Raw genomic sequence first — 23,079 nt, 5'->3', positions numbered from 1 at the left:
AGAAAAAAAACATAGAAAACGATATTACAATTAAAGAACTCCAAAATTAAAAAATTTATAATTATTTTAATATTTCGACAAACAAAAAAATCTTTATTAGAGGCGATCCAAAAATAAGACTGAAGAAAGTGGGACCCGCGAATAATACCGGCGCAATTTTGTTTCGTCTTTTTCTAAATGGGCCCCACAAGCGTGCCTACATTTGGGCCCATTAAAAAAAAAAAAAAAAAAAGGGTTTTTCCAACTCTCCTCTCTCTCTCTCTTCTCGACTCGACTCGACTCGACTTGACTCCGGGGGAAAGCAAAACATATTGTCTAGAAGAAAGAAAAAAAAGAAAAGAAAAATTAACTACTGTTTATTAACAGATCGACAAAAGCACTATACTACATACATTACACTGACAAAACATAACACCACCAAAACAAAACAAAATAAAAAAAATTACAAATCATATATATAATTGCGTATTTTTTTAGAAAATTCAATTTTAGTTTACAATGATTAATTGTGTGATTTAAATCACTCCACTTAAATAATACCATTAAAACGCACTTTATATACATCATTAACTATTTTGTATAGTAGTTTTAAATAGTTTGCTTATCTCGTGGTTCTGCAAATTGTTAAATTCAGTTAATAATTCTAACCTTTTTTCTTTCTTTAATTGTTTTACTATGCTTTTCCAAATCAAAAAATTTAAAAAATAAACCTGAAACGAAAAGAACTCAAAAACACATTATAAGACTATTCTATACATATCATTCACCAAAATAAATGTGATCTTTTTTTTTGTCACCAAAATAAATGTGATCAAAACACTATTTTTTCATGACAAAAAAAAACTGTATACACAACATGTCAACACACAGCGACATGTACTGATTATCACTACACGACCAAACTTAAATTCCATAGTGATTATTACATTCATAGCTTCAACAGTACTGGCAACCATAGCGAACAATTTCATCATCCTATCAAATCAAAAATCAGATCAAGTCAAATCATCAATTAAAAATATAAATTGAAATGAAAAAAAAAAAAAAAGAGGATGTAAATGTAATAATGGAAGAAGGTAAACGTGAAAGGACGTGACACTACCCCACCATTGTAATTTGTGAAGAATGAAGAAGAAGCAAAAAAAAAAAAACAACAACACTCAGGAAAAGCATACAAAAAAGAAGAACGTTTGTTCACCAAATCAGAAGCATAATAGAGAAAAAATCAAAGATATTTTAAAATTATAAACATAAAAAAACAAAATTTTCTTCTCTACGTCGAAGAAAAACAAAAAGAGTTCTTCTATAATAATGACTTTTGTGTTCAACTAGTTGAGAGTGGAAAAACAAAAAAGTAGAGGATATTACACAACTAACTCATTATTCTCCTTTGAATTTTAGGGAAATGGTTTAATGAACTGATAAATCAATTTATCTCTTTTCAAAATGTTATAGTTTTATCTTTTAGGACTTAACGATACAATTGTAACTACTAATCGATCTTCTTGTTATTCTTGATTGACACCATTTCTTAACTTGATCATATGGATATGTGGTTTTTTTACTATATGTTGACATTAGAGATGAATAGTTAAATAGTAAACATTAACGTTAATAAAACAAACACAACATCATCGTCATCACTCATTATAAACAAACAGTGAAATGAAACATGTCTTATAGATAAATCACTTCTGTAACAACTATAATTCGTAAAGTAATCTTCGATTTAGAAAATCAATTCATTGCATACATGATTACGAAAAATGGCTTACATAATATTTGAAAACTTAAGATTTCTCAAAATGGTAATTATTAATGTTTTAATCACGGACGTAAACAAACCTTTGATAATCTATCAATTGCGTTTTAAAATTGCCGACAGTTTGTACTATTCACTTGTGATATTTTTCTTATTCTAGTATAATCTTTAGTGAGTCAATTTATATGATTATTTACTAAAATTTGCTTAAAAGCGGAACAGTAAATAACAGCATGATGTGATATCATAACCTTTCGCATTATATAAGGTCCCCCATCTAACCAAACCCTAACCAAATTCAAACATATGTACGGATTAGACAGTAACATCTCTACCATTAATTAACGTTGAAATGACTATTTTGGTAGATTTTTGTTTTCTGTTTTTTCCAATTTACAGAGGTAGATAATAGGTCTGGGCAAAATACCCGGACCCGAAAATCCGACCCGAACCCGATCCGAACCCGAACGGGTACCCGAACGCCCAGGCCTATAGATAACCATTCAAGTTGGGAAACTATATAAATCATACAAAAAATTAATATGTATATTTATATAACTGAGAGTATCCGTTTAAATGGTAAGTATATATATATATATATATATATATATAACTAAGTTCACAATATTATATAGTTAATTCGAATCAGATGATTATGACAAGTAACTTAGTGATTTTGTATCAATTTTGGTATGCATGGCATGTACCTTAGAGTTCAAATTGGCATAATGTTTGTTGTTGATAAAAAGAATAGGTTATAATAAGTAAATTTTCATATGTGCAAGGAGAAAAAAACACGATCCACCCAACAATTTTTCTTTTGCTTTACTTCTTTTTCCGTTGACTGTATTGAGTACAAATTCGTCTTCATCTTCTAAACCTCTCCACTACTTTTTTTTTTTTTACTTAAACTTTCTTTTTACAAAATCATTGTTTATTCTGAGTTACATTCACTTTAGACACACACACAATCCACCAAGATAAATAGGCAGCCATATGTGTTTTAATTATACAAAACAATTGAAAGAGAAAACACAAAAAAAGAAGAAGAAGAAGAAGAGATGAGTGAGCTTCTCTACTCTCTCCCCACTTGGGATATCCACAACCTTGGATCACTCTTCAAGCCTGACTTCAATCTTGGTATATATTCATTAATATAACGCATATATGATGATGTATCGACGTGCATGTCTTTATTTACAAGTTCTTCAAGAATTTTGTATATAAAAGGCCATGTTACGTTTATGTATAGTGTAAAAAGGTTTTGTGTAATAAGAAAAAAAATATAATGTATTTGTTTGCAGATACATGTGGATTCATGAATGGATCGCCGGAGCACATATTCCGATCACCGGATATGGATTACTCTGACGTCTCCACAGGTTACCTCGAAGACGCACTTATCGAGTCCGGTGAAAGAAGCAAAAGGAGACGTCTCTTGTTCGAGGATCCTTCAAAATCATTTAACGATAACGATTCGCAGGTTTGTGTAATTTCTTGAGATATTTTTTTTTGCAAATTCTCTACAATATAATTATGATTACCAAATGATTAGGTAACAATTAATATAACTCTTTAATTTGAAATTTGTTGATCGTTGAATATGCAGAACGATTGGGGCCTGCATGATGAGAGTTATAGCTGTTTGAATAGTCACTTTGTCACTCCACTTGTTAACACAGGTGAGATCTACTTTTTTGTTTTATTTTTCATAATTTCTTTACAATATTAACTTGAACTTAATTGTCGAATATAAGATGTTTTATATTCAGCCGACCAACGTTTTCTTATTCGGATGAAAGCACTATTTATTTATTTTTATGTTTTGCACCCAAAATAAATAAAAGAAGCATAGCACTTTTAAAAAAGATTTGGCCTTTTATTTTTGTAATCATTTCGTTCAAACATCACTGTTTTATTTTCACATATTTATGGTCCCAAAACTTCTATATAGTTTGAGACGGTCTTGCATCCAGATGACAGTACATTTCCTTAAAAGTAAACTTGTATTTTGATCCACACTTTTTCTAAGTTTTAATTTTGTTACATTAACTTAGTAAAATAAAGCCTTTTGATGATTAGAATTGACTAATATGCAGATGAACGTAAAGGTGGGAACAGTTACTTTGAGGAGACGGTATCGACAGCGTACGAGTCTCCCGACACTTGTGTTTCTTCCGACAAAATTTATGTCCGAGAAAAATCTCCAACCGAACCGTCCTCATCCAATTGCGGTAATAAGAACAAAAGACTAATCACGAACATAGTGTACCCATTTGGATTGGTGAAACCAGGTGGTCGAGAAAATGATGTAACCCTAAATGATATCAACGAAAGAATTTTGATGGCTCCGTCTCGACCGGTTCGGCATCCTGTAGGAGACTTTGCCTCTCGTCCATACGTCTCTGGCCGTGGACCAGGACTCTCCGGAAAAGCCGTGGTGGCTCTTACTAAGATTCAAACACAAGGGAGGGGTACGATTACTATAATCAGAACTAAGGGATAAACTAAGAAATATGGGTAGCTGGGGATATTATGTGTAATAGAGAAACGAGGTTTAAAAAGCCAAAGTGATCATTGGCTAATGGCTATGAGCTAAACTTTCAACTTTTGTATAGAAAAGTTAGGCGAGGTAAATTTTGAAAATGTTGTACAATATAATATCCGGTGAATTATTCTAATGATAATAGCTACAGTTATTACCTAATTTGAATTTCTTGAACTTCGTGTTTGAGCTTTTTATTCTTTATACCTTTTTTCAATTCGATTAGCAAAGCATTTTGTTATTTAGTAAAAGAATATTCACAAAAGTACGATTGTAAATAAGAATAAAGAACAAAAAAACAATGAGAATAAAGAAAATAAAGAACCAATGGATAAAAAGAAAAGGAAGAGATGCTATTTTAATAAGTAGGAAAATAAAAGGGTAAAAGGTAAAAAGATAGAGAAAATAATTTTTATGAAACTATTATTATTATTTTTGTCAACAATTTTAATATTTGCTGGTTTAATACATGTCTCGGATTTATACAAAGGGTAAAAGGTATAAGACAACATATACAAGAGAACAAAAAGAAAGAAAATATCTAAACATTAACTGAAAAAATCAAAATATCAAAAATAAAAATAAAAGAATACAACAATTAACAATATACAGTAAGTTCTTTAGTTCCAAATTTCCAATATATATATATATTATAAGATTTATATATATTATGAGATATATATATATATATATATATATATATATATTATATGGCAATAATATGAGATTTAGATCAGCGGCGTTTCTCGATGTATTGATGGGAAATAAACGGTGGCGATTTAAGCTAATGTATACATTGCAATAACGCACGTAACGCTTATGTCGGCATGAGCTACTAAGTTGTACGTAAGAAGAAAAGAGTAAAAACGAAAATGGTCATATGGGCCTATTAGCCTAAGATAGTGCATGCATGTGGCTCATCTTTGATTTGCTTAAGTTTTGTGATCATTTTGTATTATAATTAGTAACATACAACAGTTTCCCCAAAAAATAAAAATTAGTACTATACAACAACCGTTCAATGTTTTCAATTCGGTTCTTATTTAATTAATCATATACATTGGTGGCTATTAACTATACTTTTATGTAAGAGGTTCCTTTTACTCTTCAACTAATCTCTAAGATATGTGAAAGCTTGGATATATATTGTTTATGATTTGAAACGTTCACATTAGCTCACTATAAGTGAAAATCATATAAACGATTTAAACTTTTTGTCTTGAGAGTGAATTATTAACAAACAATAGTGAAATAACGAATAGTAATACGATGATTATTTTCTTTACAAAATACTGAAATAGGCAGATACTGTTTTGAACAAAAGAAAAAAAAAATTCCCCAACAAAAATAAAACAAAACAAAAAGGATAATAACTCACCAAAGCGGCAAAGGGTAAGACAGAAAAAGAAAAAAGAAAAAACCTTTGATTTGTATATCAAATTGGTTTAATTGTTTTTCTTTGCCTTTGGACAAGAGTGATGAGTAAGCTAACATTTTTTTTGGTTTTATTATGTTACAATATAACATCTATATCCTCATGGATCGTTCCTGAAAACGATTGTACTCGGAGAATCGATTCTCACAATGATTCCTTCATCTTCATCATCGCTTGATTCATCCATTGCTGTTCGCCTTGTGCTGCTTTCCGCTTTCAGAGGAAGCTGAGACGCATATTTACGGGTTTCAAGCTGCTTCTTCGTCGCTATTGAACCTTCTGACCTTGCTGATACAAGACCTTGTGCTGAGTTCAATGGAAGTTTCTTGTACTGTAAGTTATCTTGTGACTTGTTATTATATATCCCACCCAAACTTGCACTCCTTCTGTACAAATTAACCTAATTGAGGATATCCAAAGATAAGAGCTTCGGGTTAGTCGAGTTGATAATAAAAATCTTAAAATAATTCTTAACTTGTGATCTTTTTTTTACCATGCTGCCAAAAATGCTGAGTTGCATTGCTCGTTCAGATAAACTTAATGTCGTTTCGTTGACCTCTTGCTGTTTTATGGCGTTGTCAATACTTTCAGGCCAGCTCATGAGACCTTTGTGTTCTTTACGAAATGATCTCTGAAGCTGATCAGCGCTTGAGCTACGTGGTGGTGTTAACAAAGATGGTCTTCGATGCAGAGTCCTATCAGCTCCCAGTGCTCCAGTGTTGAAGATGATTGCTCTTGCCCTCGTTTCTACACTGTACTGTGTTGCTTGTTGTGAGAAACTCACTCTCATGATACCTATGGTCAAAAAACCAAAACACAGTTTTGATTTGATTTGATTTAATGATTCGTTGACAAAAATTAAAAGAAGAGGGGGTTTGATTCCTCTGTACTGTATGTGCAATTAATTACCTGAAGCTTCCGATGCTTTACGGAAGCTTTGATTTCCGTTAGAAGGTAATAATGCGGCTGGAGCTGCTACAAGCTCTTCTTGGATACCAACTGGTTTTATAAATCCTTCTAATAACAAACCAATGTTGTTATAATTGATTTCGATTGATTCTCCAGATACATATGTAGTCAGTTTCGAGCTTTCAGCAGAAACAAGTGCTCGTAATTCTTGCATTGCCACTTTTTCAAATATCTGAGGACGCAAGAGTTTGAGAAGAACTAATGCACTTTCCTGCAAAAAAGCGAAAGAAGTTGATGCTAACAACAATCAAGAGAGTAGTCTCTTCTTTAATAGATTCCATCATTCCAACAGAGACGTACCTGCCAAAGGAAATCATCGATGGTAGAATCTGATTGTAGAATAGAGAGAATTTTTTCACTATCGATGAAAACACAAAGAACCATAGAATCTGTAATCATGTCGCACATATATGGCTTCCCGGTGAGGACTTCATAGAGTCCCAATGTACTACCATGAGAAAAAGTTGGATGCAGCGAGTGATTGTTCCTTAAGCTTTTGCTTTTCCACTGTAGGATTATAATAACACATTTAGTGATGAAGAAGGTAATAGATCTTTAGAATTATGACTTTAAAGTAAAACTAAGTTTTGGGTTTACCTTAACAATGCCATCGAAAATAAGCCAGACTCCATTTGGCTTTGAGCCTTCTTTATAAAGTGTGACACCACGCAGCTTCATTGGTTCTTTTTTCGAGTGTTTTAGAGGTTCGCATATTGCAGCTGGAAGAGCAACCGATAACGGATGCGAGGTGATCATGTCGCTTAATTTTGGAAGCTTTATTATCGGAGGGTTTCTCAAAAGCTTCTTCAAGCCAGTCTGTGGAGAGAGAGAGATAGAAATGACATCAGCTAAAATTTTGAAAGGACTATTTTTTGAAGGAATCAGATTCGTTTGGTACCTGGACAACATCATGAAGATGAGCGATTTCTTTTTCCTCCAACAAGCCAATCTTCTCAAGGTTTTGAATGTAATCAAGTAAATGATTCAGCACCGAATTTGTTACTTGTTTTGTTTTCACAACACGGAGAACCTAAAACCAAATAAACGATAATATGTGATTCATCGCGAGAAAGATAATATCAGCAAAAGGAAGTGACACGACTCTCAACCTGAGGAAGTGAAGATCGGACATTTTCCAAGAACTCTTTCGCTGCCTCTCCTTCCCTTTCACTTTCACTGATTACAGTGGAACCAATATTACTCTCCCCTGTATAGGGAAAATAGATAACTAAGAGACAAAAACGGGTTGGATGAAAGTATTGTTCTTAGGTTGAGTAACTTGCAAACAAAAAATTTCAGCGATCAACAAAGATGGCCAATCATAGAGTTTTCTTATATTCATTGTTTCCGAATTGTGATCCAGAATCTGGATTGCACATACCTAAAAATTCATACAATTGTTGCCGTGCAATTGTATGTGCACGAAGAAATGCAGCGGAAATGTAGCAAGCAGATTCCAGTCTTTCGACAGCAAAGTATGTGACCAACTTGCGTGGGATAATATTAGAATGAAGAAAGTTGTAGTAACTCGGGAACTCAACATGCGGTTTTAGACCTTTCCAGTCGCATAAAGACTCTGTAGAAACCCGATCCAACGCCTCATCCACTGACTGCATCAAAATATTAGCAGTATTTTCAGATATCCTGCCCTCATCAAGCATCTCCCAATAAGCTGATTGGACACCTGATTCATCCAATTTTCGAAGTGTCAATGATCTGCCAATCAAAAAAGAATATTGGACGGTATATGATCATATATACCATTTAAGAACCGTATACGTATGTCCTTTAAACTCTTATGGTCAAGATTTTCAGCTTTAGAACCATTGTGAGGATGAACTAGTTCCCCTTCTGAATCTTTTAGGGTTGAAATATAATTTTGAACTGTAGACCAGTCAGCCGGTCCTAGCTCCTCATCGTCTCCTAGATCTTGAAATGCTTGCAAGGCCTTGTTCAGCATTTCGTACTTTGTATATTCCAATATTCGTTTCTGTCAACAATAAATAGTGGAGAATATTTCAAAAAAATTAATGAGCTAGCTATTACTGACTGACATGGGCATAAGCACATATTTCCCTTGTACCCTAATGACAGTATCATGATTCATGAATTTGCATACTAAAGCGGAAATGAAGTCTGTATAACGATTTTGACCTTTGTGGCAGGTAAACCATCCATACGAAGAAGGCGTAGAACAAACTGGGTAGTGGATCCATTAACTATCAGAGTTAGGAATACAATTCCACCTGTGAAGAAAATAAACTGCAAAACAACTGAGAATATCAAGAGTGCGAGATAACATTCTTCCATAATTCATCTAGGCTGTCAATAGCACCTTGCATACTATTTTCAGAACTTACCAATGTTCCTGTCTCCGTGCTGAGGAATGAATTTCCACTTGATTGCTAAAACAAATGATTGGGAATAAGGTAGGTCAACACTAAATCAATGTGGCTGAATAAGAGATGTGCATAAATACAAGGAGAGAGAAGAACAATATTGACATTGTTCTTGAAAACTAACCTTCACAGACAAAGAAAGTGCAAGCGCTACTGCACCCCTCAAACCAGACCATACGAGTATAATGCCTTCTTTCCATTCCAGGCCATAGCCAACACGAGATAACAGTGGAAATAGAACTCCAACAACAATGCAACGCGATAGTTGGATGTAAAAGTATAGTAGAAAAAGGAATCCCCATGAATTCCCTGTAAGAAACATGAGACATCGAGAGTTGTTAAAACCCCATAGATTGTTAAGGAAAGATCGATGATATTGTGTGCTTTATGCGGGTATGGTTCCAGAGAAAGAAAAAAAAAAGATAAATCCAGGACAGTATATCTCTAAAAGGTGAAAGAACACATTATTTCAGCCCTAGCACAGTGGACACTTCCTCAAACCAATGATACCAGGTTTTTGCCTTTTTAACTAAGGAACAATTGACCCGTCGAGAACCATATATCATGATTACAGATGTCTGTTCACCGTAAAAGCAAGCTATTATAATAGGTGGAAAAATGCAATGAGTAGGGACTGAAATTCAATAAGCAATTGGGAGTAGAAAATTTAGACCAAAGCTATGTTCATATAATCTGACCAGAAATCACTTTTCGCTAGAGAAAATTACTGCAAAATTATAACAAATAATGACACCTTGGTAGGCAATCTTATCGCTGTCGAGAATGCCTTCAGCAATGACAACACCACTGCAAAAAAAAAATGAGAAGCAATTTGAATACTGTAGTACCGGCTAAAGAGTAGACTGCTATAATACAGATTTTGCTTCCTATAACCTTATTTCTTAAGGTTGGCATGGCCCAAGCATATGATTATACCCTTACCTTAGGATAAAAATCAAAGTATTTGCAATATAAGCGACCATTTCCCTGCACAAGTTACCGGAAAAAACTGTCTTACATAGATCAACCTTTTTCATAGAGTTAAGCTATACACAAATTCACAAGATTGAGAAATACCAGAAGTGATGCAAACTTTTTTGACTGTCTCCTTTAAATGCTGTCCGTGCATATGCAGCATAGAACCTGTTATAGTTATTATTATAAGAAGTGGCTTCTTACATGATAAAAAACGAAAGAAAATAATGAGATGACTGGAACTTACATGCCCAAAGTCATCACCGTCAGAACACCAGAAGCACCAGCCCACTCTTGAGCCTGACACACAGTAGCTAACTCTCATTTGTATACAAAAATAAGATCTTGGCACATAATTTCAAATTCCACAGAAAATACGTACAGTGTAATATGCGAAGTAGCTCACTGCAATTGTCAGAGTAATCTCTATTACTGTGTCATTAAATATGAACTTGAGCCAAAGAACTGAGGCAATGCCAAAAGCCAGACCAATGCCTACACTAAACAGACAGAATCATACGCTATAAATTTACGATGCCAGGAACAAGACAGCTCATTAAAAGAGGAAAAGATCAAAGACATACGCTCCAAGTGCCACTTTAAGGAGAAATTTGATAATAGAACTCCAGTCAGAACTATTCCCCAAAACCATCTTTAAGAATAACTGGAAAACCACAATTGCAGTCCTGGAAAAAAAAAAATCAAATCATAAAGTGTGGTGTGAGCATAAATCAAGCAGAATATGACAGAAGATTATAAGAGGTTAACATGATTACCCATCATTCATCAGGGACTCCCCTTCAATAACGGTGCTAAGCTTTTTACTAGCACCAAGCTCTTTAAGCAAAGCAACAACAGCAACAGGATCAGTAGCACTTAAAAGTCCCCCAAGCAACAACGATGTTTTCCAATCCCAGTCATACGGAAACGTGAGCTACAAATAGCAATACATAGTATTCTTTCACTACCTTTGTTTCTTTCTTTGTACGAATACTACTTAATGATAGACTGATTCGTGCATACCTTAACAAGCGATCCAAGACAAAATGTTGAAATGAGAACTCCAGGGCCAGCAAGAAGCACCATTTGTCCCAGACACCTCTACAATAACCAAATCACTTAGCATCTATTCTCCTACAACTTAGTCTTAACTACAAACATAAACACGAGATTTTGGACAAAAAAAAAAAAAAAAAAACCTTGATCTGGTGAACTTCCATAGAAAACGAACTTTCAAAAAGAAGAGCAGGAAGAAACACAGCCAAAAGAAGCTCTGGATCAATATCATTCCCTACACAATAATAACATTAAGAGATTTCAAAATTTCCCAAATTGAATCAACCAAAAAGCTACTGTTGCTTGCTGTATTTGTTCAAAACCAACAAGAACTTACAAATACGAATCCCATGGCCAACCTTGCCAAGGTTATGATGAGTTCCATATTCTGAAACAATTAAACAACGAGAGTGAGGAAGAAGAAATGGGGAAATAAAAAAAAAACCCAAAAAGGATTCATGGAAATCGAACCGATGGATCCAAGAGCGATTCCGATAACGAGGAGAGCGACGGTGTACGGAACCCTAGTTCCTCGAAGCAAATGCCGAGAAGCTATACCGAGCACCAGAGACATTCCGACGAAGAGAACGGCGTCCACAGGGCTTGATTCTTCTTCTTTCGAAAACTCTTCCATAAGTCTGTACGGAATCGAAGCGTCTAAAACAGTCGCCATTTCTTCGATTATAGCAGAAACAACAACGAGAGTGAGGAGGAAGAAGAAGAACTGTAGAAAGCTCCTTAAGAGAGCTGGGAAGACGATCAATAAGTAAGTTCAGAGCTATCTTATTTTATAACGTTTTTCCGAAAAAAAATTGACTAAAAAATATAATCGTTTTTGTGTTAAAATTCGTTAGTAAAATTTGTTGAAATATAGAATTTGAATTAAAAGGAAATATTATAGTAATGATTATGTGTTTGTTGGCTCCTCCTAATCACTAATCACTGATATGGGTCACTATTGATCATGTGATTAATCATGTTAAATGGAGTACTTATTAAAATTAGAATATTGTTATTACTGTTTCTAAGGATCTCGAATTGATAACATGTCAACAACAACACATCATCATCACGTTTTATTGCAATATATTTTCAGCCGACCAACCTCTTAATTATCTTAAAACATTGCTAATACATAATGGAATCAATTATAAAGTTTATTTCAAATTGTTGTATATATATATATATATATATATATATATATATATATATATATAATCTTTTAAAATCATATAGAAGTGTGACTTAGTGACCAAGAAATTTATTAGACTTGAGTTTTATTTCCTAAGCTTAAAGCCAGACAATTCAATGATATTCGAAAAACTGGTTTGGTCCTAAAAGGCTAAAAGATTCATGGTTATGGTTTTTTCTCTTTTTCTTTTAATTTGAATAAGATCTCTTACTTGTTTAAAAAAGTTGACAACTTTTTGAAAAGTTGGTTTTTGTGAAGATACAAGTGTGTGTGTGTATAAATGCAAGTGAACCCGTGAATGTAAATCTCTTCTTGTAAAATAATCATTACTCTGGTTATAAAATATATAATTGATGGGTAATAATTACCATACCTTTGATCCAAAATAATTGTGAGATGTATACATAGAGACTAGAGAGATTAAATTACAATAAATTAATATGGAAACTTAGTTAGTCAAATCCAAATCGAATTTGTGCTTGCAAGTAGCTATCATCTGACATTCATTAGTAATTTTTTTTTGTTTGTCAAAATAAAGAGTTATATATTATTAATTTTAGATAAAGTCAAATGGATCGACCAACTAGATCCGATCAAGTATGTCCAAAACATTATGCATCTGAAGTCGTCATTTTTGTGTGGCAGTCATACAACTATAACAGAAGATTACAAACCTAACGTATATAGTTTAGTATTATTCGATCGTTTAGATAAATACTGAAGAAAAAATGTAAGAAGATAAGTTCGTATCCAATTTAAAAATATGCTAGGACGTGTCAATGTTTAAATACAGGTTTTGTGGAGACAAGTTTAACCGATGCATATTTGAGATGAGAGAACATTGTTTAGTGTTATTAATTGTCTTCGGACGATTAAATATTAAAGAAGAAATGGTTAAAGTACTAGAATGAAACAATATGTAACTAGTTAAGTTATACATATCACTATATATATATATATATATATATATATATATATACTTATATATATACTTATATAGGTTCGAAGCAATCCACAAATTTATCATTGAAACATTATAGATTAGGTTAGCCCTGGGCACGAAGCGAATATTCGAAAAATTTGTGATATTTGTGATTTGCTTCGCCTCGACCGAATAGTTGATTTTGCTATTTGCTTCGATTCGAAAATCTTCGAGTATTCGGAACTTCGAATATTCGAATATTTTTCGTAATATTTGTGAATTACTTGTTTCGTTTTGCTTCGACCCATCTAAATTTTTTTAAAACTAAAAACATATAGTACATAAATATAAAGTGCAAAATATGAGATATTAGAGGTTATTGTTTGACATGTTTTCAAAATATGAAGGAAATGTAACCACCCTCTATAGAATTCTCACATTTTATTTTTAATATTGATTTTTTAATAAATTTTTATTTGCTTAAGAACAACATTTAGCAAAAAGCCCAACGGGCCAAAATATAATAATTTGAATAATAGGTCTATCAGATATATACCCAAATCTATAAATACACATATTATATATATTATATAATGATTTATATTTATACAATATATGAATATATAAATAAATATATACAATATATACAATATAAATATATATATATATATATATATATATAAATATACGAAGCGAATCGGATATTCGGTACTAAAAAAATCAATATTTGTTATTTGCTTCGGTTTTTACGAATACTACATTTTCATATTTGCTTCGGTTCAACATCTTATAGATATTTAAATTTTTTGAATCGAATCGAAACGAATATCGAAGCGAAGCGAATCTAACGAATATTTTGTCCAGGGCTAGATTAGGTAGTAGGTACGAAGACTTATTCTAATGTATAAACCTGTATAACGTGCTGTGGCTACACGTGTACTAATCAACATCAAACTGATTTTGTATCGACGTACGAGTGACGAGCCATCGTCATCAGCCAACAACGTAGAAAGTTATTCACTAATGAGCTCGATGTGAATCGTATATATTTTATTTTCTGCAATGATAAAATTACCTTCGGACACCATTTAACACTTTGTTTAGCTACAAATAATATTTGATTTGTCATCCCTAGTAGTAGTAGTAGTTGTGAAAATATATCTTTCACGTGACAAATGAACTATATCTTAATTACAACTGTATAATAGCAATACTCGTACAAAAAGAACCATAGCAATATTATAACAAAATATAGTAAAAATATTCGTACTAGAATGATCCAACAACCTTTGTTTCTTTGATAAAAATATTCCATCCAAAAAAGGCAAAAACCCCATAAGTTACAACAACACTTGAAGATGATGACGCGACATCCAAGATACATGTAGCTGTGTGTAATTGATCCGACAACAAAGGTCCCAATAAGACTTATTTGAAGTTTGGGCCTTAGTCTCATATTGAATGGAATAAGCCCGTTAGATATCTATCCACCCATCACCCTTATAATAATAGTCCCAATAAAATCCTTCTTTAACAGGGGAAAAAAGAAAATTATTATTTTTATTTCTATTTTTGAACAGAATTATTAGAAAACTTATAATTTAGTATAGTAATTTGATATAACATGTAATATATATATACTATAACATATGTGGCAAAATTGAAGTTGTATTTGAAAAATAAAATAAATGATTAACGAGATTAAGGTGGATTTTTGGTAATTCAGTTCGGTTTGACATGTTTCAGTTAAGTTCGAGAACTCAGTTAGATTTTAGATGAAAAATTAGTTTAATAGTGTATTATTTTCTATGTACTTATGTATATTCATCATCTTAAATTTGTAGTGTTCCCTTTGAGAATTTTTAAAAATACTTTTTTTGGCGTACTCTTTTTCAAAAATATATCTTCATCTATCTATTTTCATAAATATTCTTGTTTAAATATAAAAAGTTATAAAAATTTATATGATTTATAAGGTATTTCTATATAATAACTACTACTAGAATATTTGATCCAAATAATGTATACGTTTTAAATCATTTAACAAGATTTACAAGATTTTTAAAAGGGTTTACAAAGTTTTCTTAATGGTTTTTATACGATATTTATGAAAGATATACAAAATTTTATACATATATAAAATTAATTTGTGTGTATATTTATACGTTTACACATATTTTTGATAAATTTCAATATCTTTAATGGTTTTTTAATTAAATTTTTTTTTTTTTTTAAAAAAAAAGTGGTATTTGAAAAAGAGTATTTTTGAAATTTCAACTCAATTTATTTGGTTTGGTTGCAAAAATTTCAAATTTAATTTAAATATTTTGATATATAAATTCTACATCTTTCATTTTACATTATAAATTATCACAATCCTCATTTTTTTCTTGGACATTTTTCTTTTCTTTTGTCGTCATCATGATCTTGTTAAAGAGTATAAAAAAAACATTAAAATTTACAAATGATTGTTATAGCTAGTCACATGAAAATGCCATAATAAAGTCCTGTATAAAGTACAAAAAGGCATCATATAAGTATATAAGGAAAATATCAAAAATATTATAACAAAACTTTGCAGAAAATTATGAATTTTAATTTCTTACTTCTATCGTAATTTTTTTAATGCATAAAGTTATTTTCTAGAAATAAATCGGTAAAAAGTGAAAAAAAAAAAGATAAAATACAATACAAAATATTTTATAGTCCTTTGCCATAAGCGTTGCTTACAAAATATAAAGCAACGACGATTTTATCAGATCTCACGATTTTTTTCCCTTCTCTTCACAAACACACACCATCATGAGATTATCGACGACGCTGCTACTCTTTATCGGAGCTCTCATCTTCTCCGGCATCGAGTATGTCAGATCCGATGCCTCCGACCACCGTTACAAGGACAGTGACTCTGTTCCTCTCTACGCCAACAAGGTCGGCCCGTTTCACAATCCCAGGTATAACGATACTTGCGTGTCGGTAGGTTTTCAGTTTTTTGTTCAGATCTTAGTTTAGATCTGAGATTCTCTTGGACGAGTGATAAATTGATCGCTGTGGTTGCTGTAAAAGCTGCGATTGTATCGAATTTGTTGTATCTGACCTCGAAAAGATTTCGATTCATCCTCTAGAATGTGTAATCTGATCTCAGGAATGTTGCTATTGATCGTTGTCTATCTTAGATTTCATCTTCATATGTCTGATTTTAGTTGTGTTTGATGATTTTCGCAGTGAGACGTATCGGTATTTCGATCTGCCGTTCTGTATTCCAGGTACTGAATTTATGCATTCGTTGTGAATCTGTCACTAAAAAAAAAACAAATTTCATATGTTTAGTGATAAATTGGAGCTGATGGTTTTGAGAAATTAGCTCAATTGGTGTCTCTGTTTTGTGAAGTTTTCACGTTTTTTCTATAGATTTGGGTATTTTGATCATATGCATTGCTTGTGGTTTCTGTAGAGGGTGTGAAAGATAAGAAGGAAGCTCTTGGTGAGGTTTTGAATGGGGATAGGCTTGTTAGTGCTCCTTATAAGCTTAACTTCAGAGATGAGAAAGACTCGGAGGTTTACTGCAGAAAGAAGCTTAGCAGAAAAGAAGTCGAACAGTTTCGAAGGGCTGTTGAAAAAGATTATTACTTTCAGATGTACTATGATGATTTGCCTATCTGGGGATTCATTGGAAAGGTTGACAAAGAGAGCAAATCTGATCCAAGCGAGTTCAAATATTTCCTCTACAAGCACATTCAGTTTGAGATTTTGTACAACAAGGACAGAGTGATCGAAATCAATGCTAGAATGGATCCCCATTCGCTTGTGGATCTCACTGAGGATAAGGAGGTCGATGCTGAGTTTATGTACACTGTGAAGTGGAAAGAAACTGAGACTCCTTTTGAGAAAAGAATGGACAAGTACGCCATGTCTTCTTCTCTTCCACATCACTTGGAAATCCACTGGTTCTCCATTATTAACTCATGCGTCACTGTCCTCCTTTTGACTGGTTTCCTTGCAACCATCTTGATGCGGGTCCTCAAGAATGATTTCATGAAGTAAGTTTTGACTTTTGAATGCTGAATTGCTGCTTTATAAAAATGCACATTTTCTTGTTTTTTCCAAATATGAACTTTTACGCCAACTTTCAAAGGTATGCCCAAGATGAGGAAGCTGCTGATGATCAAGAGGAGACTGGATGGAAATACATTCATGGGGATGTGTTCCGGTTCCCAAAGTACAAATCTCTCTTTGCTGCATCTCTCGGTAGCGGTACCCAATTGTTCACTCTGTAAGTCATTCAGCTTTCTTCGGATATCTTAATTTTTTCTTTGCCATTATTAACCATTGTATCCCTTGTATGTTATCAGCACCATCTTCATTTTCATGCTTTCACTTGTTGGAGTGTTCTATCCATACAATCGCGGAGCACTTTTCACTGCTTTGGTTGTTATCTACGCTCTCACATCTGGGATTGCTGGATACACTGCCTCCTCTTTCTACTGTCAACTCGAAGGAAAGAACTGGGTATGTAAAATTCAAACCCCTTTCCTCACATAACTCTTCTAACAGAAAGCAATAAAACTTCACTTTTCTTTCTTCTCAGGTGAGAAATTTGCTGCTCACTGGAGGTCTCTTCTGTGGCCCACTATTCCTCACCTTCTGCTTCCTTAACACCGTGGCAATTGCCTACAGTGCGACCGCCGCTCTTCCCTTTGGAACCATTGTAGTGATCTTCCTCATATGGACACTAGTCACTTCACCTTTACTTGTGTTGGGTGGTATTGCCGGTAAAAACAGCAAAGCAGAGTTCCAAGCTCCATGCCGCACCACTAAGTATCCTCGGGAGATCCCGCCACTCCCATGGTACAGGAGTGCTATACCTCAGATGGCCATGGCTGGTTTTCTTCCTTTCAGTGCCATCTACATCGAGCTATATTACATTTTTGCCAGTGTCTGGGGCCATCGTATCTATACCATTTACAGCATCCTCTTCATCGTCTTCATCATCTTGTTGATCGTCACTGCTTTTATAACAGTTGCCCTTACTTACTTCCAACTCGCTGCTGAAGATCACGAATGGTGGTGGAGGTAAATTTTTCCACCCAATCTGGTTTTCATTTCGGTTTGCGATATATAGAAACCAAATGGTGATACCGAGTACAATTCACTTAGGTTTGCTATGGTTTGTGTTTGGGTTCAGAATCAGTTTTTTTCTTTTTACTTATTTCGTTCAGTTTCTGTGACAGTCTCTTTCCATAGAGTTGTATCAGACTGGTTTCTTAGGTAGGGTTTCGATATGGTTTGAGTCGGTTGAACCCAATTAGGATCATTTTACTAAATACTTCCGTAGATTTTAATTTGAATTAAAATGTGGATTGGTGGTAATAACGCTACATTGTTATAAGACTATTAAAAAATCTTTATTGCAGATCATTCCTATGCGGTGGATCGACTGGTCTATTCATATACGCGTACTGTTTATACTATTACTACGCAAGATCAGACATGTCTGGTTTCATGCAAACCTCCTTCTTCTTCGGCTACATGGCTTGCATTTGTTACGGTTTCTTCCTCATGCTTGGAGCCGTTGGCTTCCGCGCTGCTCTCCTCTTCGTCCGCCACATTTACCGGTCGATTAAATGCGAGTAAACTTGTTGCTGCCAATCACCTTCCCTTACGATTTTTGGTAGAGCAAAAAGAAGATAAACCCGTCCTTAGGTAGATAAAAAGAAGAAGGCTTCTTCAGACATCGAATACCAAAATGGCTTTATGGTCTGATTTTCTTAGGGTAATTTTCAAGTTCTTTTCTATATAATATTTTGTGGTGTTTGTTTTCTGTGATATGGACTTAGACAAAACTATCATGTTGTTTAGGTGAGTCAATTCTGTCTTCTCTACTATACTTTTGAGAGTTTATCTTCTTTTTCGGTAATTAATTAATTACACTTTGTATCCCACTTTTTCCTATCATATATTCTAAAGACGAAAAAATACCAAAATAAGGGAATCCTCATGAATCAAAAGCTAATCTATTCGATCAAAATCTTCCAATAGTTATGAATTTGTGATCTATCAAAACAAAGGTGAGGGAGGATAAGAAAACACCATTTCTGCAGCCGTAGAGACTGAATGATACGGACCTTATATGTCATACAATGATACAATCATAGTACAACACACTCGGCTCGCTTCGTGCCTCGTGCCTCGTATCTAGAATTCTAGATAGAGATACGATAGCTGATTGGTTAAAGGGAGGCTTAGAGCTGGTTAGGGCATCTTTAATGTAAGGATCTTAGGGTATTAAGGATGGTCTTAGAAGTTATAGGAACGAGAACGACTACTATACATACAAAAGCATGCAAGCCGGTTTTATTCGTTGATCTGGGCCAAACTGTAACTAGACCCATTAAACAAAACAATCTGATGTCTTTGTCAGAGCTGGAAGACTTACAAAAGACAGGGCGTGCTTATTGTTTAGTTTGTTATATATCGAAATCATCATTTCTCCAATGGTGAGATTGGAGTATATTTCAGAAAAAGCACATCTTTGGGATTGATAACGAGATGGTAATAATGACATCGCTTTGACGGGCCAATAACACCTAAAGAACTTTTCACACTTGGTCAATTCTGAACACAAACAAAGGGTATAAATTTGACAAATCTATAGGTATATACAAAACTGAAAACCATAAAATTTTTAAGTAAAAGTTCAATTTTCAAACCGATCGGGTGATACTTGATAGTAGTATGCCACGTGTGAAAAAGACAGAGACTATGTTTACTGTTTTCAGTAAAAAAGTTAAAAAACAAAAAGAAAAGCTGAATGGTTTTTGACAAAGGAAACAAAAACAGAGACAAGAGCAGACAGTGAACCAATCATTTGAACACAGTAAGGAAAAGTTGGATAAAGAAAGAAACGCGTGCCATTCACGACATCTTTGGTCCCTCTCTGGCTCTCTCTATCTTGAGCCTCCCGTAAATAAAAATAGCTTTTTAACGTTCTTTACAAATTATTATAAATTGCCAAAAACATTTCTTCACATCACAATTTCTCATGCATATATTTCCACATGTTGTTGACCAAAAATATATATATATATCCACATGTCAAAAATATGTGCGGTAATTAATCGCGATTTTTATTTTTTTAAAGTAAATTGTGGTTTACGAAAAAAAAAAAAAACGTGGTTACTTAATGAGTGTATTTTGTTGTTTTCTTACATATAGTATTCTGTTTTCCTTGTTTTTCCAGTTATCTATGTATATACATTTATATAACCCAATATATATAGATAAGTTATGATCTTTATATAAATATTTTCAAACTATATAATCAGACTGACTAGTTTTTTTATTTTATTTTAGTTATTGAAAGTCTACATCTAAATCAACTATGATAATAAAGTCATATTTTTTGCTTCTTTCTATTTGGAGTATATATTTATAATAATGAACAATCTAATAGATTTTATCATATAATTGCCATCGAACTAATTGATCACAAATTATTTGGATCATATAGATATATCACTCATAATAAGACGGGCTAATTTATTCTAGTTACTATATTTAGTTTCTCTTAAACTTTTTATTATCTAAAGCACAAGGCAGAACAATACCTAGATAGTGCGTAATTATCTTTATAGCTTTGGTGCTTTAATTTAACTGTAATATTATGGTGCTGAATATATTCCAGTGATTAGATTTGACTACATGTTATACAGCATTTTCTTTGATTTTTTTGACATAAGTGCACATCATATATAATTATCATTATGTCTCCATTCTCAAATATATTATCCAATTATATTATCGCCTGAACCTATGATTTAAAACAACAATCATCCTTCAAATAGTTTTCTTAATCATTTGAACTTCAAGTCATGCTTGAGGTTGACCATGTTTGACTTTCTTACACATTTGAGAGTTTTAAAACGATTCCTCCACTACATTTTGTTTTGAGTTAACTACAAATAAATGTGAGTTGTTTTGGTTTACTGGATATTGTTTTGAATTAATGAATTCACAAAATCGCATTCTCAACTTAATCCGAGCTGAAACATTCGATACATATAGCTCAAAATAGTCATAACCACTAGACTAATAAGGAATTTACAACACCAAATTTCCTTTATTTTACAAGTTTGTTTATCATAATATCCAATAGTATTTTTTTCCAACATTTTGTGTTTATCACACAATGGAAAGGTTAACATCAATTGCACACATAGGGAGATTTAACATTTCATGTCTAATGAACCAAGTACTAATAGTTTAATTGTTAAAAAATCTATGACAAATGTTTAGAGGTCGTTGGTTCGAACAGCGCTTGAAACGCGAGCATATAACATATTTGGTCTCGGATCAAAAAAATAATAGGTTTCGGCCAAAAATCTCTTAATTATTTATTAAAAAAAAAACATTTCATGCCTAAGTAGCAAGGTTAGGTGAGAACGGACCACTAGCCCTATTGGCTATCACAGTATCTAACTTATATTATATTGCATTGTTAACAATTTTTGTTATCAGATCTAAATAAAAATGTGTGACGCTACTGAGATTTAAGATTATATAATACACTAATGATTTGTACCACCAAGACGATAGCATGTTTATATCCTTTTCAGAATTTTAAAAGAACAATATTCCATATATTTCATTTTATTTATTATAAGTTGACGTGTAAATGCGCCTGTTAACATATAGTCAAAACAGGATATGTTAAAGGAGTAATTAGTACTTTTGGTCGTGTGTATACAAAATTATTAATACAGGTATATACAATATGAATGATGTCTTCTTTGCATTTACATAAATTTATTTGTTTTTTCTTTTTCTTTTATCAATTATTAATTAAAGGTTTGGAAAATTCAATTTTGAGGGTTTGAATGGAAAAACAGATATAAAGCAGTAATATAGCAGGACAGATTAAATGCTTTTTGTTTACCATTCATAAAAATAAATAATTATCATTTATAACTGCAGTTCTCCTGTTAAAATTCTGTAGGTGGACAAAAAAAAAATATTTTATTTTATGGTCATGTTTTTTCCCTATAAAGCAGAGCAGATTAAACACCTCTATTTTAGTGTAGGATCTGCACTTGAACTGTCAAATCTGCTTGATCTGCTTGATCTGCTTTTATTTTGTTAGATCTGCTTTGTACACTTGATCTGCTCTGCTTATTTTATTTTCCCATTCGAAGCCTGAGTTGCTGCAACACCTACATGAGCTAAACCCTAAAACCTCTATTTCCCCATTTTTTAAAATTATTTGGTGATTTCCGTTTTAGATCTTTGAATATTGTATCATATTATAAGCTTTCAAATAATCCATATAATCTAAAGAAATTGTTTTGTTGTGTGATTATGTATATATAAGACTTCATGTTGGCAATAGGATATTTTTTGGTAATTCTGATTACTTATTTTGGAGACAACATGAAGTCTTAAAAAACAGAGAATCACACATAAAATTTAAAATAATTTACTGTTCCCTATCTTGGATTATCCTCCTTTAAAAAGGCAAAATCTTGCCCTTAAGATCTCCTAAACTTTATGATGGTAACCCCAAAGTGTATTAGATGTACATAGCTGGAAATAACTAAACCAAAACAAAACCTGTAGATGGAAAAACAAAATATTCATGTTCGATTCTATCTTGGGACAAGTAAATCTTTGTAGTTTAATATGTGTATAGAGGTACTCACTGCTCATACTAAATTGGAATTTATATAGTCTGATTCTCTTATTGTTTTGTTAGCAAGAGTGGTCAAAATAAACTGACGTTCAAAAGAATAATACTTTGGGTCCTAATAATTTAACAAAAAATTCATATA

At 32.8% G+C, this 23,079-nt stretch overlaps 3 protein-coding genes across 3 annotated transcripts; 2 read left to right on the top strand and 1 right to left on the bottom strand.

Annotated features, from left to right (window-relative positions):
• The first annotated feature begins 2,792 nt into the window (after positions 1 to 2,792).
• Positions 2,793 to 4,469, top strand: LOC17887007. Its single transcript, XM_006291690.2, has 4 exons — positions 2,793 to 2,902; positions 3,067 to 3,245; positions 3,372 to 3,444; positions 3,862 to 4,469. Exons 1-4 carry the CDS (start codon positions 2,824 to 2,826, stop codon positions 4,266 to 4,268), a joined length of 738 nt encoding a protein of 245 aa, XP_006291752.1. The 5' UTR covers positions 2,793 to 2,823; the 3' UTR covers positions 4,269 to 4,469.
• A 1,238-nt stretch (positions 4,470 to 5,707) lies between these two features.
• Positions 5,708 to 11,918, bottom strand: LOC17885558 (sodium/hydrogen exchanger 7). Its single transcript, XM_006290463.2, has 23 exons — positions 11,613 to 11,918; positions 11,479 to 11,529; positions 11,285 to 11,376; positions 11,109 to 11,186; positions 10,862 to 11,019; positions 10,670 to 10,771; positions 10,468 to 10,585; positions 10,333 to 10,385; positions 10,188 to 10,253; positions 10,053 to 10,097; positions 9,865 to 9,917; positions 9,235 to 9,419; positions 9,072 to 9,116; positions 8,866 to 8,973; positions 8,473 to 8,701; positions 8,093 to 8,395; positions 7,821 to 7,918; positions 7,610 to 7,741; positions 7,309 to 7,527; positions 7,012 to 7,218; positions 6,652 to 6,922; positions 6,236 to 6,537; positions 5,708 to 6,142 (listed from the first exon to the last, which is right to left on the bottom strand). Exons 1-23 carry the CDS (start codon positions 11,812 to 11,814, stop codon positions 5,843 to 5,845), a joined length of 3,417 nt encoding a protein of 1,138 aa, XP_006290525.1. The 5' UTR covers positions 11,815 to 11,918; the 3' UTR covers positions 5,708 to 5,842.
• A 4,096-nt stretch (positions 11,919 to 16,014) lies between these two features.
• LOC17884826 (transmembrane 9 superfamily member 3) lies at positions 16,015 to 19,197 on the top strand. Its single transcript, XM_006292349.2, has 7 exons — positions 16,015 to 16,209; positions 16,481 to 16,521; positions 16,710 to 17,295; positions 17,391 to 17,528; positions 17,608 to 17,764; positions 17,844 to 18,328; positions 18,670 to 19,197. Exons 1-7 carry the CDS (start codon positions 16,058 to 16,060, stop codon positions 18,887 to 18,889), a joined length of 1,779 nt encoding a protein of 592 aa, XP_006292411.1. The 5' UTR covers positions 16,015 to 16,057; the 3' UTR covers positions 18,890 to 19,197.
• The last annotated feature ends 3,882 nt before the right edge of the window (positions 19,198 to 23,079 follow it).

Source organism: Capsella rubella, unplaced genomic scaffold (genome assembly GCF_000375325.1).
Source record: "Capsella rubella cultivar Monte Gargano unplaced genomic scaffold, Caprub1_0 scaffold_5, whole genome shotgun sequence".
Classification (NCBI taxonomy): Eukaryota; Viridiplantae; Streptophyta; class Magnoliopsida; order Brassicales; family Brassicaceae; genus Capsella; species Capsella rubella.
This window is presented reverse-complemented; position numbering and strand designations above follow the sequence as displayed.